The 18,385-nt window shown below is 42.6% G+C and overlaps 1 protein-coding gene across 14 annotated transcripts in view; it reads left to right on the top strand.

Annotated features, from left to right (window-relative positions):
• KATNIP (katanin interacting protein) overlaps positions 1-10,486 on the top strand; it is a 56,860-nt gene extending 46,374 nt beyond the window's left edge. For all 14 annotated transcript variants that reach the window (XM_071444329.1, XM_071444327.1, XM_071444334.1 and 11 more), the window contains 5 exons: positions 1,413-1,552; positions 4,346-4,447; positions 5,102-5,262; positions 7,623-7,711; positions 9,028-10,486. In XM_071444329.1, coding sequence (XP_071300430.1) covers positions 1,413-1,552; positions 4,346-4,447; positions 5,102-5,262; positions 7,623-7,711; positions 9,028-9,083 — 548 coding nt within the window. In that variant the 3' untranslated portion in view covers positions 9,084-10,486. The remainder of the gene's footprint in view (positions 1-1,412; positions 1,553-4,345; positions 4,448-5,101; positions 5,263-7,622; positions 7,712-9,027) is intronic.
• Positions 10,487-18,385: the final 7,899 nt, after the last annotated feature.

Raw genomic sequence — 18,385 nt, 5'->3', positions numbered from 1 at the left:
TTAATGGAATCTTTCATTGTGCCTCAAGAAAGAAATTTTTCATAACTCTCGTTCTGGAGATTTAGGCTGTTCTAGACACCCAATGCAGTGATGAAGATCAGGGCTGAGAGTTTGAATTTGATTCAGTGTTCCCTGGATATCCAACAGAGGGAATGTGGGGTGTGTTGGGAAGATTGATGTTCATCAAGGTTGCACTTTTGCTCTGTACCAGCTAAAGTCTTCTAAGAGCTGAAAGCTTCATACCCAACATACAGCTGACATAGTTCAGGTACATGGAAAGAACATTTATTAGCCTCTTGGAAAGAATAAATAGCACAAATGCTGCAGGAATTGTTTGTCTCTAAGGATCCTCACTGCCTAATAAATAGGGAATTCCATGAAATAAAGGCTTTTCCCCAAGTGCTATTTTGATTTGTATCTTGTATGATACGCCCTGAACTTGCAACATTTATAATGGACAAGAAACATGTTGAAATTGAGAAGTGGTAACAAATTGTCTTTAAGAACCAGGGATCTTTAACTGACCTGGTTCAGCTCTACAGTGCAAAACTGTGGCAGGTAAAGAACCCTCAGCTGCTTTTGAATGAGCAGCTTTCCTGCCTGTGCAGTTGTGTATGGGATGTATTAGGATCCCAAAAGAGCATATTTGTCTTAGTGCAATATTTAATGTGATAATTCACAACTAAATCAAGCTTTTCTTAAACACTTGAGGCATTACTGTGTCATTCCTTCAATTCTTTATGAATACTTACAGACTTTTAGAAAGCAGGACAGGGGGAAATTAATGTCCCTCAAACTGGATTGCTTAGGATTCATAATTCTGAAGCCAGTGCCATCCATCTACGTTTCTTCCCATGTTTTTAATGTAAATGTTCTCTTACAGAGAAAATCTGGTTGCCTCTTCAATGGGGGTTTAATCTTTCCCTTTCAAAGAAATGAAAAAAGGTTTTATTACAGTTCCTGATTTTTACCACAAACCTTGAGAAACTCAAGCAAAACCTAGTTTGACTGATGACTGCCTCCTGCAAAGACACTCTTCTTGAGATAGGTTTTATATGAGGAATTTGCACAAGTTTATGATAAAAATATGGGACTTTGTTACCAAAAAGCTGGGAAGTGCCTCTTCCTGCTAATGGAACTTTATTGATGAAGTCATAAGTACATATTTGAGAATAAATTAAATGCAGCTAGTTACTTGATTCCTATTAAAAAAAAAAATTGAAATTCCAGAATATCTAAGGGTTGTCCTGCTTTTAAATATGTGCTCCAAGTTCCTCAGCTATGCATTCCTGGGAGTACTGCTGTAGTGGTGAAAACTCATTCAAGGAGTTGGGAACAGCATAGACTTTTAAATCTGGTGTTTCTAAAATATCCATTTTTAGGTTATTTCTGCTTAAAGTTTTTTTTTTCAGATATTGCTGCTTTTCCAGATAGTGTCAACATTTTAGATGATGTATCTGGAGACATCCGGACTCCAGACAAGCTGATTGACAGAGTGAACGACACCACGGATGGCAGGCACATGTGGCTGGCACCAGTTCTTCCTGGTTTGGTACATTTTCCCTTTCCATTCTCTTCTAGTCATGTGTGGGGATGCAATTGGAAGCATGGAGGGAAAAGGAAGCATATAGAATTCAGAGCTAAATTTGATTTTAGTAGCAGATGCTAAATCCTGCTTTTTAGAAGTTGTTTTTATTGCAGCCTCTCTGCGCAGCACAGGCAGCAGCAATGGAGGTTCCCAGGTTTGTCATTTCCTCTCTCCATGGGGCAACAGCAGAAGATTTTCCAGAGATGGTTTTGAGTCACTGTGACAAAAATACTGATGAAGGAGTTCTGTGCAATAAACACCTTTCTGGTGCTTTTCAGTTCATTTTTACAAAATACAATGAATGTTGTTCCGGCGGTGAGAAATTATTTTTAAATCTCATTATCTATGTTGAATTCAAATTTGTAGATTAGGGATGGCAGATTTAGTGTTTCATGTCCTAAGGCCACAGATGATTCAGCCCTTTTAGAAGTCTCATGTTTAATAGCTGGGATATCAAAAATCTAAAAAAGAAAAGTAGATCAACCTAGATGATTTCTGACCTTGTTTTGGGAAAGCCCCCCTTTTTTTTAGGGGCCTGTAATGGACATAATTAAGGTGATTTTATTTCTTATAAGAGAATGGATTTAAAAAGAAAGCGAAATATAAACCTGACATGTGGAAAGTTATCACTTACTGTGTTGGTGAACTCCTCACTCCAGATGTTGCAGTTATTAATTAGAATATTAAAAGTAAGGAATTGTTAATTTATATCATGATGTGTTGTAATGAAGGGCTATAATTAAGGTAAAGCTTTTAAGTATACTTGGGAATAGTGAGTGCTTGCATTTCCTAGGGAAGTGGAAGGTCTGTGTGAGGCTTGAGGCTCCTCTGTGCAGATCCCAGATCTTGAATCCTGGCAATTTGATGGGATGCTCAATGTCTCTTAGAACAGGATGACTGATTGATTTGACAACCATCTGAGTGTGCTCATGTCCTTACAAAAGACATGCTTGCAGAGACTCTTTCACTTGGGAAAAAGGAAAATAACAAGCTCTGGAATTCTCTCTCTTTGTGTTGTTCTGCCTGACACCAAAGTACTGCAGAAGAGCACAAAATACCAGTATTAAAGGGTAAATTGATAATGTGTGAAATGCAGGAGGCAGAAGCCATTTAATGGTGTTTTCTGTCCTTGAAGTGTAGCAAATTACACCTCTGTAAGATCCACAGAGTACTTTTGCCTCCTCCCTCTCCCTGGGATGGTTGTTGAGCTGGAAGGTGCTGGATGGAGCAATCAGCTATTGATGCTCAGCCTCTGGAGCTGGGCTGCTGAACCAGAGCTTGTGAATGCTCCCATCCTCAGTGCAGGCTGCCTGGAAAGCTGCTTTAACTCTTTGATGTGTTGGAAGCTTCAAAAGCTTGAAGGGAATTGGTATTATAGCCTTTCTTTTCCTTCCTAAATGGCTTTTCCTTTTTAATTTTGAAAGTGGTTTCCTGTTTTTCACTTTCATTTCTTACATAAGCAGAATTTGAATTGTTTGTTCTCCTGTAACTGATTGTCATTTTATTCTTTTGTTTGAATGGATTTTTAATCAAATATATCATTTGCTGTGGGATTAACAGTTGTTGTTGGAGACAATGCTCCAGTGGTCTCATGGAAAATCACAGATGCAAACATTTCTATTGATCCAATCTACCTTTCTTTCTTCAGTAAAAAAAAAAACAACAACCCAGCATAATGATTTAATATAACCTACAGTATCTTCTCTAGTACATCAAAGGATTAAAACTTCAGAGGATGCTAAAGATAAAGCTTAAGATATGTTGATCTGAAGTTGATATAGTGGCTCATAAAAGGAAAAGCATGGAATTAACTGTAACAGGCAAGATTGGTTTCCTGCCTGCCTAATCTTTGGTCTTACCATCTTGACATTAACGTCACTGAAAGGCAGATGAATAATACCTCCAGCAGTAATTGTTTAGCAAGCATCTGGAGGATTGTCTCTAAATTCCTGGTAGTATAACTCACACAAAAAAAAAGGTAAAATTTCTGCAATAGCTTTCAGGGCATGCAGGGGAGATTTTAGTCTTGCAAATAAAAAAGTGGATTTCATTCATATTTGGTAGAGAGAGATGAAATGGAATGGAATAGAATAAAATCATGGATTCATAGAGTGGTTTAGGTTGGAAAATAACTTAAAAATCATTGAGTTCCAACCCTGTGCCACAGGCAGGGACATCTTCCACCATCCCAAGTTGCTCCAAGCCCTGCCCAGCCTGGCCTTGGACACTTCCAGGGATGCAGGGGCAGCCCCAGCTGCTCTGAGCACCCTGTGCCAGGGCCTGCCCACCCTCCCAGGGAACAATTCCTAATTCCCAATATCCCATCCATCCCTGCCCTCTGGCAGTGGGAGCCATTCCCCCTTGTCCTGGCGCTCCATCCCTTGGAAATTGTCTCTGTGCAGAATAGAACAGAAAGAAGAGGCACCAGCTTCTCTTAGCCCTAAGGACATATCTGTATTTGGTTTATGAAATACTCATTAAAAGTGTCTCTCTCCCCCTCCTCCAAGTTCCAGGCAGTCCAGGATGACAAGAATGCTCCAGATTTTATCTTCTGTGCTTTTGAGAGCAGCTGTGGGGCAGAGCCAACATCTGGGAATTATCAGCAGGGATGATAGCTGAACTTCCATCCTCAGCATCAGTTATCTGTCCTCCAGCTATATTTCTTTAAATATGAACCTCTTTTGATGTAACATGCATGAGAATTCAATTTCTTTGGGGACTTTGTGCTGTTAAATAGAAATTAATTCTCTTTTGCAGGTGAATAGGGTATATGTCATTTTTGATGTACCTACCACTGTGTCAATGATCAAGTTATGGAATTATGCCAAGACACCTCAGAGAGGTGTGAAGGAGTTTGGTGTAAGTAATTTTCCTGTGCATTTTGTATGTCCTGGTGAGTCAGCTGCCTCCATTCTGAACGTGTTCTCACAGTTTGTTGAAGTGTGATTCCATGTAATCTCAAAGGATGGGATTCATCTTATTTAACTTTGCATTTAATATTAAAATGACTAATCTATGCCAGTCATCTGTCCTTCCTTTTTTTGTCCAGGGAAAGAAAACTTGATCTGATTTTTGTCTTAGATAATTGTCTTAAGACAAGGATAACACTTGCCTTTTTCCACTGACTGTAGAGTAGGCCTGGAAGAGTAGTTTGAGCTACAAACCCAAGTTTTAGACAGCTGAAGTGAGGTGAAATTCATTAATTCCTAGATTTAAGAGTGATTCACTCCAATGAATAGAATGGCAATTATGTAAAACACGAAATACATTTTTAATTACCTACTTGAAAGCTGCATTAAAAAACATCAGTGACAAGTTAAAAAACTTAGGGAGGAAAAAAAAAATTCAAACTCCAGCAGCAAATAGAGAGAAATGGAAGTTTGAAGGGACAAAAGCTAAATTAATGACTGGATTTCTGAAACAAATAGGGCAAAATGCTTTTTTAGAGACAATGCTGAAAGCAAGGCCTGATTTCTTGATGGATTTTTTGGTTTATTTCTTCACTGTTTGTAGCTTCTGGTCGATGATCTGCTGGTGTACAATGGGATTCTGGACATGGTGAGCCATGTGGTGTCAGGCATCCTCCCCACGTGTGACCCTGTGGTGCCCCACCACACCATCCTCTTCACGGATGATGAGAGGATTTGCCACCAGGAGAGGAGAGCTGTTATCAGGTATGGGGCTGGCTCTGCCTTGGCACAAAGAATCTTGCCTTTAAAAACTGGTTTGATGGGACTGATGTCAGCAGTTTGCTGAGGAAAATTCCCTTCCAGAGCATCCCTGGCCTCACTTAAGGAGGAATAAGGAGATTTTTAGATGTGAGGATCAAATTACCAGATTTGTTTGCAAGCATCTTTTAGCACTTCCTGGTGTTCGTGATTTATGTTTACAGCTGGTTTCATGAAAGGCTGTAAACACAAAATTAAAAAGTTGGACTTTATTAGAGAAGGATTAATAAATCCCAGTGTTATTACATAGAGGGGGAAAAAATAGAAAGTTCATGAAAAAACCAAGCATCAAAATTAAAGAAAATAACCTCCTCTGATTTGACACAAATGCTAATTAAGAAGCCAGAATTCTACTATTTTATAAACAGTCTAAAATAATGAACTTCTAAAATGAGAAATGAATTGCATTTGGGGGAATGATGCTTTAAAACCACTAAGTTGGCAGTCTCATGGAGAATGTGATGAAATGCAGTGAAAAATGCACTTACATTTAGAAGGTCAGGATTGGTAGGATCTAAAAAACAGTCCCTGGCAAGGAAAGTAAAGATTTGAAAGAATAATTTATTTTAAATGAGATTGAAAAGTGAAAAAATGAAAGCTTATAGAAATGAACACTTTCTTACATGTTGGACAGCTGACAAATAGAGGGTTTTGCACATGCATCACTTGGAAAAAAAAGGGAAGTTTTGCATGGATAAATGGTGTGTGATCCCCCAGAAGGATATTCAAACATTTAGAAATAAGCAGAAGGGACATGAGATGCTCTGAATAAAGACAGAAGTTCACATTTGCTTGCAGGGTTTGTTTTCTTGTGTTTCCCTGAAGCATTGGCTGTTGGCCACTGCTCCTGCCAGAGGTTAAATAAATGATTATTGTTTGGATGTGTTGTGTTGGACTTGTGTTTTTGTGTGAGTGGCTGTGTTGTCATGGTAAAAATTGGAGGTGAGCAATTTCTCAAAGTGAAAAAGTCACTGAAATGAAAACGCCTTGAGGAAATGAAAGTTTTGAGAAAATTTTCAGTGGGATAGAAAAAACAGGAGGATGGGAAATGAACCTTTACTTTCCTCAGCTTCAGATCTTTCTATGAGTAAAATTATTTTATTGAAACCAGGGAATCACCAGGTGTAATCACAGACCTTTTTTACATAACTTCCTTTGCACATATTTATAAGACATATGTCCTTTGATCTACTTTAAAGAGGAGTTTTTGGGGTCACGGACACTGCATGGTCTCTTTTCCAGCTGAGAACATGCTGAGCCTCTTCTCCTCCACACTCCTGGGCAGGAATTTTTATTCCTCTTTCTTCCCAGCCTGCTCTGCAATCATCTTTTCTCTTTTTTTTCACCTCCCACCCTGCTAAAGTACAGGGTACTCCAGCAGCAATGGAAGACATGCTGGATAATATCCCTTCATTTTCAAAATGCTCTGGAGCTTTTGGATGCTGTTTGTGATGCTGGCCTGTTCTCTTTCACATGGCACTGTTGAGGATTTTATGAACCTGAACTTGAGTCTGATATTATCATCAATAGTTTAAGTTTTGGTTTGCTTCATTATTGGCTCTTCTGCTTCACTCTGACAGTTTGAGGGACATTAAGTTTTTCTTCAGAAATAGAAAACCATTTTGTGCAAGCCATTTTTCTTTTCTTGCAAAGGCACAAATGGTTTTTTTTTGTCTATGTGAAAGGGAGATTTTAATAGTGATGTTTTCCTTACCTTTCAATTCAGCTCATGTTTTTTCATGTAATTTGTTTATTTTAATTTACCTTTGAAGTTATTACTTTTTTCCCCAAAAAGAAATGGTTAAAATTTTGCAAGCAAAAAAAAAAAAGCCTGCAAGCTTTTTAAAAAGCCTGCAAGCAAAACTTGTCACAGTAAATGAATTTTGTTTAGTTCAGAAAAGTTTCAAATAGTGCTCTTTCAGAATTAGAAAGCAGTGTGGAAGTTCCATATGAGGATTTTTATACCCCCTTTGTGCTCTGATTTAAAATCTCTCTTTGCTTTGTGGTTCAAGCTGTGTAGGCAGGCTGGAAAATTGTAGAGTGAATATGATATTTATATTTGAATGTGTGCCTGAATGAATGCCACTAATTAAAACTGGCAGGAAATCCTTCAGGTGGATGAGGACAGGATAATTCCTGGGTGGGTAACCCTGTGTGGTGTGGCTGTGCTGTGGAGCTGTTGAGCTTGCAGGACTCCAAACATCCCTTCTTTGGTATCCTTGTCCATAATTTTCACTTATAATAACTCTCATAATTTTCCCCAATGTTGATGATTTTGGCCCTTGTACTGATTTCAATCTTTTCAGCAATCATGTGGGGGATCAGGATGTACGAATGATGAATGAAAATGAGATTGTCACCAGCAGCAAAAAGAAACAAGTTGTGGCTGATCCGGGTGAGTTCTGCCTTCCACATTTTTCTTCTGCTCAATTCCTGCAGACACAGTGTGGATAATGAGCATTGTTATAGCCCTAAACTGGGAAAAGTGGGAAGTCTTAATGTATATTTAGCTCTGCTTTTTCTGTCATAAAAAGACAAACTGCAAATTTCATCATCTGGTGGGTTTCTGCTCTGTATCTAAATCTGAAAAGGGATGATGTGGTTGTGGCTCACAGCACCACAACTGCAGAAATCCTCAGCAAAGAAACTGGCTGAAGAGAAATTGGAAATGGCTGTTAATTGTGCAGGTTCATTGATAGCTTTTGGAATAAAAAGCTTTTGTAATAAAAAGCTCTTTGCATCCCCACTGGCCTTTTAAGCAGCTTCAGAGATGGTTCAGATGTGTCTGAGAATCAGCTGCTGGTGGCTCTTGAGCAGACCCAGAACCACAGTGAGTGTAACAAGGGGGGAGCCCTGTTGACTCTATTCCTCCCACTGTCTTTCTGGTTGGTCTTTTTGCTTACAAAGTGATAATTAAAAAGACAACCTCTCTTTTTTCCCAAGGAGAAAGACTAGATTGTATTTATAGTCTGAAGAGTACCAGTCATTCATTGTAAATTACTCAGAATAGCTCCCTAAATACATCTCAAATTCTCAGCCAAGCTGGTATATTCATGATTGGTTTTCTCTCCTGAGCATGACACTTTCTCCAATTAGTTCTCTAGAAAGTGTTACAGGTATTATTTGATGGCTTTTAATAACAGTTCTGTAGGAGAAGGATTTGAAATACCATTGCCTATGAAAAAATAGCTTGAAAGTTATTATATTGAACAATACTTGTCAAAAGTATCCTGGACATCTCTGTGCCCCCTGGACTGGCATCCTGGCTTCCAGAGCAGACCTGTCCAGTGAAGAACAGCTGTCATTGCCATGGCCATCACATCTTTTCCAGCACTGAGGACACAGAGCCTCTGGAGTCACCAGCTGAGGGTGCCTGTTGCCCTCTGCCCCATGTCCCCTCTGCAGTCCTGGCTGGTACCAGCCACAGAGGGTGTTGATAACACAGTTATGGAATGATTTGGGTTGGAGGAGACCTCAGGGGGTTCCCTTCCTGAGGGAGGGTCCAGCCTCCTACTCAGGACAGTGCCAACCCTGAATTCAGAGCAGCTTGCACAGGAAAGGAATTCCATGGGACTGTGGAAAAGCTGGCACCACTGAGAAGGGTAGCTCTGCTTCATTCTGGGGTGGAAAGAGAAATGGGCATTTTTGTTCCTCATTTTACTCCATGGCTTCACTGTTAGTCCTAAAGCTGCCCCTCATTTTCCTCAACAGCTCTGCGCCCCAAAACCTGCATCAACGAGAAAGGGCTGCAGAGGAGGAAAAGATAACAAGGACAGTCCTGGATGCATCCAGCCCTAAGGAACTGCACTCCAGATCTCCAAAACATGCATATCCAAATGGAAGATTTTCTATGCCTGCTGCTGCTGCTGCTGAACCACCTCCTCTTGTGAGAGGCAGTTTTATATGCTACAGGAATTTTTTTTCAGAATGAAATCTGAAGCATGAATTCAGTTTCCTGGGGTTTTTTTTTTTTGTCATGATCTGTCTGAATTTTCCCCCTTATCTCTTAATTGAAAATCCAGGGAAGAAGGAACATAAAGGAGAGAGTGAGAACCTTTCTGCTGACAACTGTTCTGCCAAGTACTGAGAACTTGGGTTAAGCAGGATTGTCCACAGGTTTTTAGATTATTTCTAAAGCTTTTATTCTTAAATCCTAGCTGGATGATCACAAAGATCCTCACTGGAAGGAGGTGTTGCTTTATTTCTGATGCCTGTAAATAGTTCTCAGGGAAATGCACTTATTAGAGGAAATACTCTTTAGCTGTCTGTCTCTGGGCATGTTTTGGTGCCAGGGCTGTCTGCAGGAGCTGCCACTGTTTCTGACACCTAGACAGGTTGCACTGGGCTTGCAGAAATGTGATGGATGCTTTTAGGAAGTAGAGATCAGGAAGTGGCTTTATCAAGGTTTAATAAGTGCATTTCAGCTGTCACCTTTTCATGTTTTGCAGTGAAATAATTATTTCTTTCATCATTTCACTACCATGGAAAAATCAAGTAAGGTGTTTTGCCTGGAGTGCCATTGACAGGCGCTCTGCACATCCTTCAGAGTTCTCCTGCTACAGAGCAATGTTTTTTCCTCCTATTTTGCCTGAATTTTTATGAACAAGGAGGCCATGCCTCTGTGCTGCACTAAACAGATGTTGCCAGCAACAGATCATCACTTCTGAGAAATGGTAAATGCCTTTTAATTAGCTGAAGGTAAGGAGAGAAGTACATTTTTAAACAAAAATACCCTGCACATGTAGTCATTTAAATAAAAACTCTAAGCAAGTAAATATGCTGCAGGATTTGCTATGCAAATGTACTGTTCCCTGAAAACTTGGTGTTTGTGACAACCTGTAAATCTCTTCCATGGATTCTCATTTAGAACTTGCTCATTGCTGTGATTCTGTGATTGTTTCCAGAGAGAACTGAATGCTGAAGTCAGGATGTGCTTTTTCATCTAAACCAGAGATAGTGGTGCAGCTCAATTTGGAATCAAACTGTGCTGCTTCCTTTCTGCCCTGTCAGGAGTGTAATATCTTGTATATTTGCTTATTAAAACTTCACTGCTGTTGCCTGAGCTGAAAGGACAAAAGATACCAATGCATTTCCCAGGTTTCTGTGTACTGATGGAGCAAAAGAATTTATTTTGTACTAAATACAAACTACCTTACTTTTAAATGGAAAATAGTGTGTGTGAGTACATTGTACTTTGTTTAAGGGCTCTTCCCAAGCTGCACTGACTATAGAACCCTCTTGTTCTGAGAACTCTCCCCTCATTTGTTTCTGGTGTGATTCTACCAAAAAACCAAGTGCTAATTTTTGCTCCAGATCATATAACAGGCAACTCCAAATGAAAAAGAGGAGGAGCTGAGAGGAGGGGTACTGGAAGGGCTCAGAGCAGATATAAATGTCTGTGTTTGGAAGGGGAGAGGTTGTAGCAAGGTTTTCAAGGCTTGAGGCACAATCTCAGATTTGTCATGTAGGCAGCCTCTGGATGGGATGGGGCCTGTCACATTGTTTGTTCTTCTGAGAAAATTGCATTGGATGTGCAGAGAAATGAAACCTGCTGTTTGCTGGCACTGAACAGCATCTCTCTTATTGATCTGAAAAGGTAAGAGGGGGAGAGGATTTCCTGTGCTCACCTGTCTGCTCTGGATCTGTCTGGAGCATCTCAAGTCTTCCATGGTGGGCTAATGATTTTTCAACCCTGATGCTCCAGTTTTGGAAATTATTGCAAACTATTTCATCAAGCTCTGATGGGTCACAGTTTTCTCTATATTTCCCTGCCACCAAGTCTTCCTCACCTCAATTGGTGACTGCAGCCAATTTTCAACACCTTCTGCCCCTGGAAATCTGTATCCAGTGCAGCTGGGCTGGCATCTGCCACAGAGTGCAGTGGCTTCAACATTTCCATCCTCTCCCAGCTCCCTTGGACCCATTCAGATTCCCCACAGCTGCCACATTGTGTGGAAAGACCACGATAGTCTTGAAAATATTTTAAAAGATTGTCAAGCTGTGGAACATCCTCCCCTGCAGTGTCTGTGTGTGAAAGAAGGGTTTGCCAGCCTGCTGTCTGGGATGCCAAAAACCACCAAGGCACAGCCTCATGGACTCCTTGGTTCCAGGCTGTCATTCTAGAGAGCAGCAGAATGTTTAGAAAATACTTCATTCATCTCTGTGGGGTAGGAGCTGTCAGTGTTTGCCCTCCTAATTGGAGCTGAGATGTGATGACCCTTTATATAACCAAAGATAATTAAGAGTCCTAGTCAGCCCTATACACTCAAACATAGACACTTGACTCATTTCTTCAGTGAATTAGGGTTAAAAAAAACCAGTTTATTCAATTTTTCACCTTTTTTTTTAACTAACTCCTCACAAGTACATTCATGTCAGACTGGCATTTACAGGAGGGACAAGAGGAAGAGTAAACATGCAATCAAGAAAATCCCCACAGAGCTCTTGAGTCAATGTCAGGCACGGTTTCATCAGGAGGAATTCAGCAAGGATGTGCCCAGTAACATCATTTGACATTGTCCAAAATACAGCAAAGGAAAAGGAAGGATTCTTAGGAATTCTTGCTGAAGATATTGATGTAAATTAATAAAGTTTCACCCAATTTCAATATCTGGGCCCTGCAAAGACTTTTATGCTATAGTTTCTCACCTTTACCTGTTGTGGTTGGATTTAAAGGGCTTGGATCAAGATAACAGAAATCAATTTGTTTGTCCCACAGTGACATTGAGAAGGGCAGAGGATAAAGAAATAATCTGTGAGGAAGTACATGCCAGGCTGCCTACTTTTAGATCTGGAAAGAGATATTTTTGTCAGTGTTCACTGTGTAATCTGAGATGCCTGGGAAAGCCTGCAACTTTTCAATTTCTGCCTCTTTGTGCTTTAATCCAGGAACATTTAAACAGCAGGGAGAGGCACCTGTCCATGGAGAAGGGAGCAAGCAGTGGTGCAGGGTGTGAAAGGCAGCCCAGAACACATGGAAACCTGTGCATTCCTGAGTCAGGACACATCCATGGGAGCTACATCCAGCAGCTGAATGAAACTGAGCCCTGCTCATGGCTTGGGCTGCCCTGGGCCATGAATTGCACTGCAGCATCCTGCTCAGGTGGTGCTGCTCTCTGTAAAATCTCCTGCTCCTGCTGCACTTGTGCCCTGTCCCTGCTGTGTCACTCCCCTGGGCATGCCCAGCCCTGCCACACCAGGGCTGTGGCACTGACAGTGCCCTTGAGGGACTGGGCTGGGGTCTTGGAACACCCTGCAATGGCCAGAAACAGGAGCTGCTGCCCAGCTCTGAGGGGGAGAGCAGTGCATGAAGGAGGTTGAATGGAGTCTTGAAGCTTTCTGAAGTTTCCAGGAAATGCTCAGTTCCCAGCAGAAGTCAGGCAGGAGCACACTTGAAGGGCTGTATTGACAGCTGGGCTCTGCCACATGCAGGGGATGAAGTCAGCTTTCCTTTGACTGACTGTGAGAGAAGCATTCCCCTTTCCCTCCTGCTCTCTGCTGTCCTCCCTGCTGGATGCAGCTCCACAGCATCCACTGCTAGGAGCCCAAACCTTGTCTAGGGTGCCTTGGGCTGCCCTCTGTGTTCCAGGGCTGCTCATCCAGGAGGCTGAGCTCCAACAGGAGCTGCTCTTCTGCTCAAAGTCACTGAAGCAGCCAAATCTCATCCAACATTCTTCAAGAAATGTGAATTACAACAGACACCACGTGGTGATGGCTTCACCATTGTCCTTCACCAGGTACTGAAACTGCACCCTGCACCATCCTGGGTTCCCTTTTAGCTTTTTTCCCATCATGACTATCCTTTAGCTGTTTCATCATTAGAAGGTCAATTTGTCTGCCAAAACCATTCTGAAAATGCTGCTCAGAGTCACTGTTTGCCTTGCTGGTGTGACCACCCTGTTCCACTCTCCAGACACACATGCTCAGATGTGCTGCAGGATTAGTTTAATTTCTTACATTTCCATAGGAAGGGCACTTGCTCTCAGATCTGGGTGTCCCCCACTCCTGTGTCACGGCACTGTGGCTCCTGTTTGTGTGGGGTGCTATTAGAAATTCACAGAAAGTGGCTACTAAGGTTAGCTATACAGCTAAAATGCTATTTCTGGGGATGGCAGGGCTGTGTTCTTGCTGGGCTGTTGTGTGCCCACAACTGCTGTAGCAGAACTGTTCATTTTGGGGGTGTCTCGTGTGAGGAGCAGAGAGGGAGCCCTGTGAGGGTGTTTGCTGTGTCTGCCTCCTCTGTGGGCTGGCCCTGCTGGTCAGAGCCCAGGCAGGGAGGGACTTCCTGGCTCAGGGGCCTCTTTGCCCATTGCTGTGACTATTTGCTTGTTTGCTGAGAAATGACTTAGAGCCCATGTGAGACACAAACATCCCTTTATCACACTGCTTGTATCACCCTAATGGAATTCTGTCAGCTGAGGATAAAATGTGGACTAAGAAAGCAATTATAGAGTGAATCTCCAAGCTGCAGGAAGAGCTGAGAGATGGGGACCCAGTGCCCAGCTGGAGTAATTCCTTGTCCAACTGCCCTCTAAATCTTGCTGGGAAGAGATCAATTTTCCACCCTTGTCTGACAGCATCAGTTCCCTTCACCCTGGCTCAGGACCCTGTGAAGTGCTGCAGTGTTAAAGATCTGGGCCCAAAAGGAAACACTTGCAATTGGTGACTTCCTTCTTACTGACCTAGAAATTCCTGGAGAAGGGGGAAATCAGGCTGACATCTCTCTGGTGTTCCCTTCCTGAGCTGCTGCCTGAAGGAGAGGACTGAGCATCCCAAGGAGCAGCAGGGTAGGAGTTTCCCAGCCTGGAATAATATTGCTTCCAACACCCCATGAGCCTCCACCCATGGCTCACTGCTCTGGCTGTAATTAGGAGAGGAAAAGCACATGACCTGTGAGCTGCTCTCCCCAGGTGTCCTGGTTATTTCTGGAAGGTCTCAATTATGCAGTGAGACCACAGAGAGATCCTGCCTTTAGCTTTCAGCTTGCTCAAGGTCTCTTTGGGTGTGACTAAAATCAACTTGACTCTGTCCTGCTGCTCATGGGACTTCCAAAAATGCCCAGACTTTGTGCAGTTTCTGGAAAGAGAATGGACATTTTGGGGACTATAAATCCAAGGAAATATATCAGACAGGTAGAATTAGCTCACCTGAACTCCTCCCTCTAACATATCACAGAAACATTAGGAATGGGAAAGACCTCCAAGATCATTGAGTCCAGCCTGTGACTGATCACCACCTTGTCAGCCAGACCAGAGCATTCATAACTCCTCACTTACAAAAGCAGGCAGGTCTCTCAGCCAACTGTAAAATAAAATATCCAAAAGAATGATGGAGTGAAACAGCACATGAAAGAATGACAGGATTTTGTTGGCAGCAGTGTGGCAGCTGAGGTAAGGTCCTGCTTGTGCAGGAGGTACATGGAATGGAGCCTGGGGAGGATAAAAACAGGGGACAGGAGCAGATGTGTGCCTCAGGGAAAGTGCTGCCTGCATGGAGGAGGTGAAATGCAGCAGTGCTGGTGGGGATCATGGCATTTGTTGTTTCAGAGCTCCATTGCTTGTTTTCCTCAGCTTATCTGGATCTAACTGGGAAAGGAGCTTCACCCTGGTTTTTGACAGAACATTGTTCTGGGCTAAGCACGTGGAGGTGAAAGTGCTAGAAATAGCCAAGTCTCCTTCTCAGCAAAGAGCATTTATAACCTGAAAGTCTTGTGGCCCTGGAGGAGCCCGGGGTGGGAGCAGTGGGAGGGGGAGTTTTGGGTCTGGACACTGCACCTCAGACCCATCATAAGGGCCAGGAAGAGACTGGAACTCAGCTGCTGCCTCCTGAGAGTGTGAGCCCAGCTGGGAATTATGGACTGAACTGGTCTCCAGACTCTATCCCTGAAATGGTCTCCAGATGTGTTTGAGCTGGAGCAGATGTGAGGCAAATGCTGGGCTGCAGAGCAAGGGTGGTCAGCAGCAGGGCCAGGGAGCACAGAGGGAGCTGCTGTGGCTGGGAAGGTCTCAGGGAAATGACTGCTCACCCAGGGGGACCATTGTGCTGGAGAAAGAGAAGGATCCTGTGGTAAATACAGTGAGCCAGGACAGCTGAGCCCTTTTATCTCTTTCACTGAGAATTCTCTTCTGCCTGACAGCGTGAGGTGGCTGCCACAACAGAGGTTTCTGTGTGAAACAAGCTGGGGAGAGGACTTTCATCTCGAGCAAGAAACAGCTTTTATGTCTCATCAGAAAGGCCAGGGGCCAAGGGAGCCCCAGCAGAGCAGGAGGATGCTCTGGCCAGCCCAGGGGGCTGGGACATGGAGGGGCTCAGCCCTGGAATGCCCCAGTGGGGCTGTTCCTGCCTCTTATTATTCCTGGCTCTGTGCTCCCATTCATCAAAGGTTTCCCTGGCTGCTTTCTGCAATTACACTCCTCTTTTTTTTAACCTTACAGAAGTCAGACTGGGTTACACAGAGCTTCAAGCAGTTTGGCCTGAAAACTTCTAGGGATGGAGGATGCAGAGCCTCTCTGGGCAATCTGTTTTAATACTTAACTGTCCTCATAGGGAAAAAGTTTTTCCTTTGGCACATAATAGCCTGTACCCTCCCTTCCCCCTGATTAAAGGCACAGATCAGCATGGATAAAACTTCTGGCATTGCAGAAAGGTCATCTCTGTTGTTGTCATTGAGCTGTGTAATAATAAATTCCATCTCTCAACTATAATTTCAGATTTGCAGATTAGCAGAAGTCCTATGATCCACCTCTTTCCTGGTATGCTGGAGACACTGCTAAAAATAGAGTGAGTAGCAAAGCTTCCTGCTATGGTCTGAGCCTAAACAGTGGTAAAAACTAATTTACAGAGAATGTCAGTTCTGGCTTGTTTCCAAAGGAATGTTTTGGGATGGCTTGCTGGATACTGGAAATTGTTTGGTAAGGATTCCTTGGTGAACAGATGAATCAAAGTGACATTTCCATTACCAACAGGAGATCTGTCTGTGGCCAGAATTCATGGGGAAGGATGTAGGATGATAGTATGACTTTTCATTATGTTTAATATTGTCAGAGAAATTGAATTGCCACTATTATTCATCTCTCTGGGGTAGTAACGTATCTGAATATTAACACAAAATGGGAGATCTGATCCAAACCCACTGACCCAGCAAGGCATTGATGTGTATTTTAATCACTCTCTTTGGGCCACTCAGATAATTTACTCTTCATTATAAAATGGCAAGGAGCTATGGTCTGCATTTCTCAGGGCAGGGCTGGGGAGGATCAGTGTCCTGTCCTTGTGTGAGCCCTTTGAGGTGTCCCAGTGTCACCTGTGCTCCTGGGGGAGCAGCATCAAGGCCCTCAGGACATCTGCACTGTTGTCACCTGCCTGTGGGCTGGGGATAAGTGCCCAGAGATGATTTATTGGGCATTTGTTACCCTGTCAGACTCTGAGGAGGGGAGAGGTCTGTGTGGAAAAGAAATGGAAACTTTTACAGAAATGAATGGATAGGAAAAATGGAAAAGGGTCTCAGGAGGCACTTTCACCTTGGAAAACAAAGATTGTAGGTTTATTGTGAAAATTACTGAAGTCAGGTTGAAATGGAGTGTGCCAGGGGCAGTGGCTGTATAAATATATAGAGAACACATCATGTGGAGCAGCCTTTTAGGGAGGACTAATGGAGAAGGCATTACTGGTAATTAATGGCACTGCCCAAACCCCTGTGACTCACAATTCAGGCCAGATGATGCCTGTAATTGATATAAAGATGCAGACAGTTGCCTAAAACTTGCTGTGCTGTATTTTAAGTCATGAAGCAGAAGAGCTGGTGGACTTGTTTTGCATAAAGCATTTGCATTATGCAGGGATATTATTATTAACAGTATGAAGGGGTAACCCTTGAGGTCATAAAATGCATGGTTCAATGAGTGACTTTGACTGCAATTATGCATTAGAGATATTAATGAGAAGGCTGACAAATGAATTGGTGATGCATGTAGAACTAACCACAGCAAAGAGCCCTCCAAACCAGTGCTACAAAAAGTTTGCCATTTATCTTCTTTATCCACTGATGCAGATGTAAATTAAGTTCTTTTATTATTTTTAAAATGTTGCTGTTGTTTTTGTTGTTAGAAGTTTGTTTTAATTGCACTGGTTTCGTTTTTGCAGCACAGAGTTTATTATTCAGGTTTTTTTTTACTGGAATTCTGTCTGATCAGAGGGGTTGGACAAGCTGACCTCCAGAGGCTCTTTCCAGCTGAAATTATTCTGTGATTCCATGAGCAGTGTGCATCAGGACCCTCTGTTTAACACAACTTCTCTGCTGAAGAATCTGCTCTGCCAACTGGAGCCACAGCAGGGGGCACATTAATAGGTTGCTTATTTAATGCAATCAATCAGTGCAAACTGCAGATTGCCTGAGGCTGGAAAAAAATATTGTTGTCCTCACACTTCTGACCAGACATCTGCTCTGGGAGGTGACAGGGGGAGGCAGCCTGTGCCAGGCTCTGAGGCCCTCAGGACACAGGCAGGATGGATGCCCAGCAGCCAGCATGGCCCTTGAATGAGTGTGATACTAATGACTCTGGACCCAGGCATGGCTGGAAAATAGCAAATGTAATGCCTGTAGTTAAGAGAGAAAAGGAAAGTAAGTAATTTGGTCTGGTATTGGGTCTTAGAGCTCGAGAATATGTGTTCAAGAGAAAAAAAACCAGTTTAATGAAGAGTAGACAGAATGCAACATGGATTTAAAGGCTAATTTTTCACTGTGTGTCTGATTGCCTGCCCTGCCTGTCTCCATACAAGTGGAGGTGATAACATTTTGCAGAGAAGGCTTATTTATGCTAAGGGGCCAGGCAGGAGGGGTTGGAATCAGTGTGAATTGTCCAAGAAGAACAATGGCTGAATCTCTTTAACTGTCACAGTAATGGGGCTGTGTAATTGCTTTTCTGTCTGAATAGCGGGCAGCAAGACCTAGAGCCTAAAGACAGAGCAAGCTTGTAACAGGGCACATTCTGGCAAGCACAGGATGTTAAAAATCATGGCCAAAAAATTGCTTTCAGGCCTGTAGATTTAAGACACTGCTGTCTTAGTTTGG

This window comes from Agelaius tricolor, unplaced genomic scaffold (genome assembly GCF_023055355.1).
Source record: "Agelaius tricolor isolate 1412-34295 unplaced genomic scaffold, bAgeTri1.0.p SCAF_19, whole genome shotgun sequence".
Classification (NCBI taxonomy): Eukaryota; Metazoa; Chordata; class Aves; order Passeriformes; family Icteridae; genus Agelaius; species Agelaius tricolor.
Note: the sequence above shows the minus strand (reverse complement) of the source record. Positions and strands in the feature narration are given on the sequence as shown.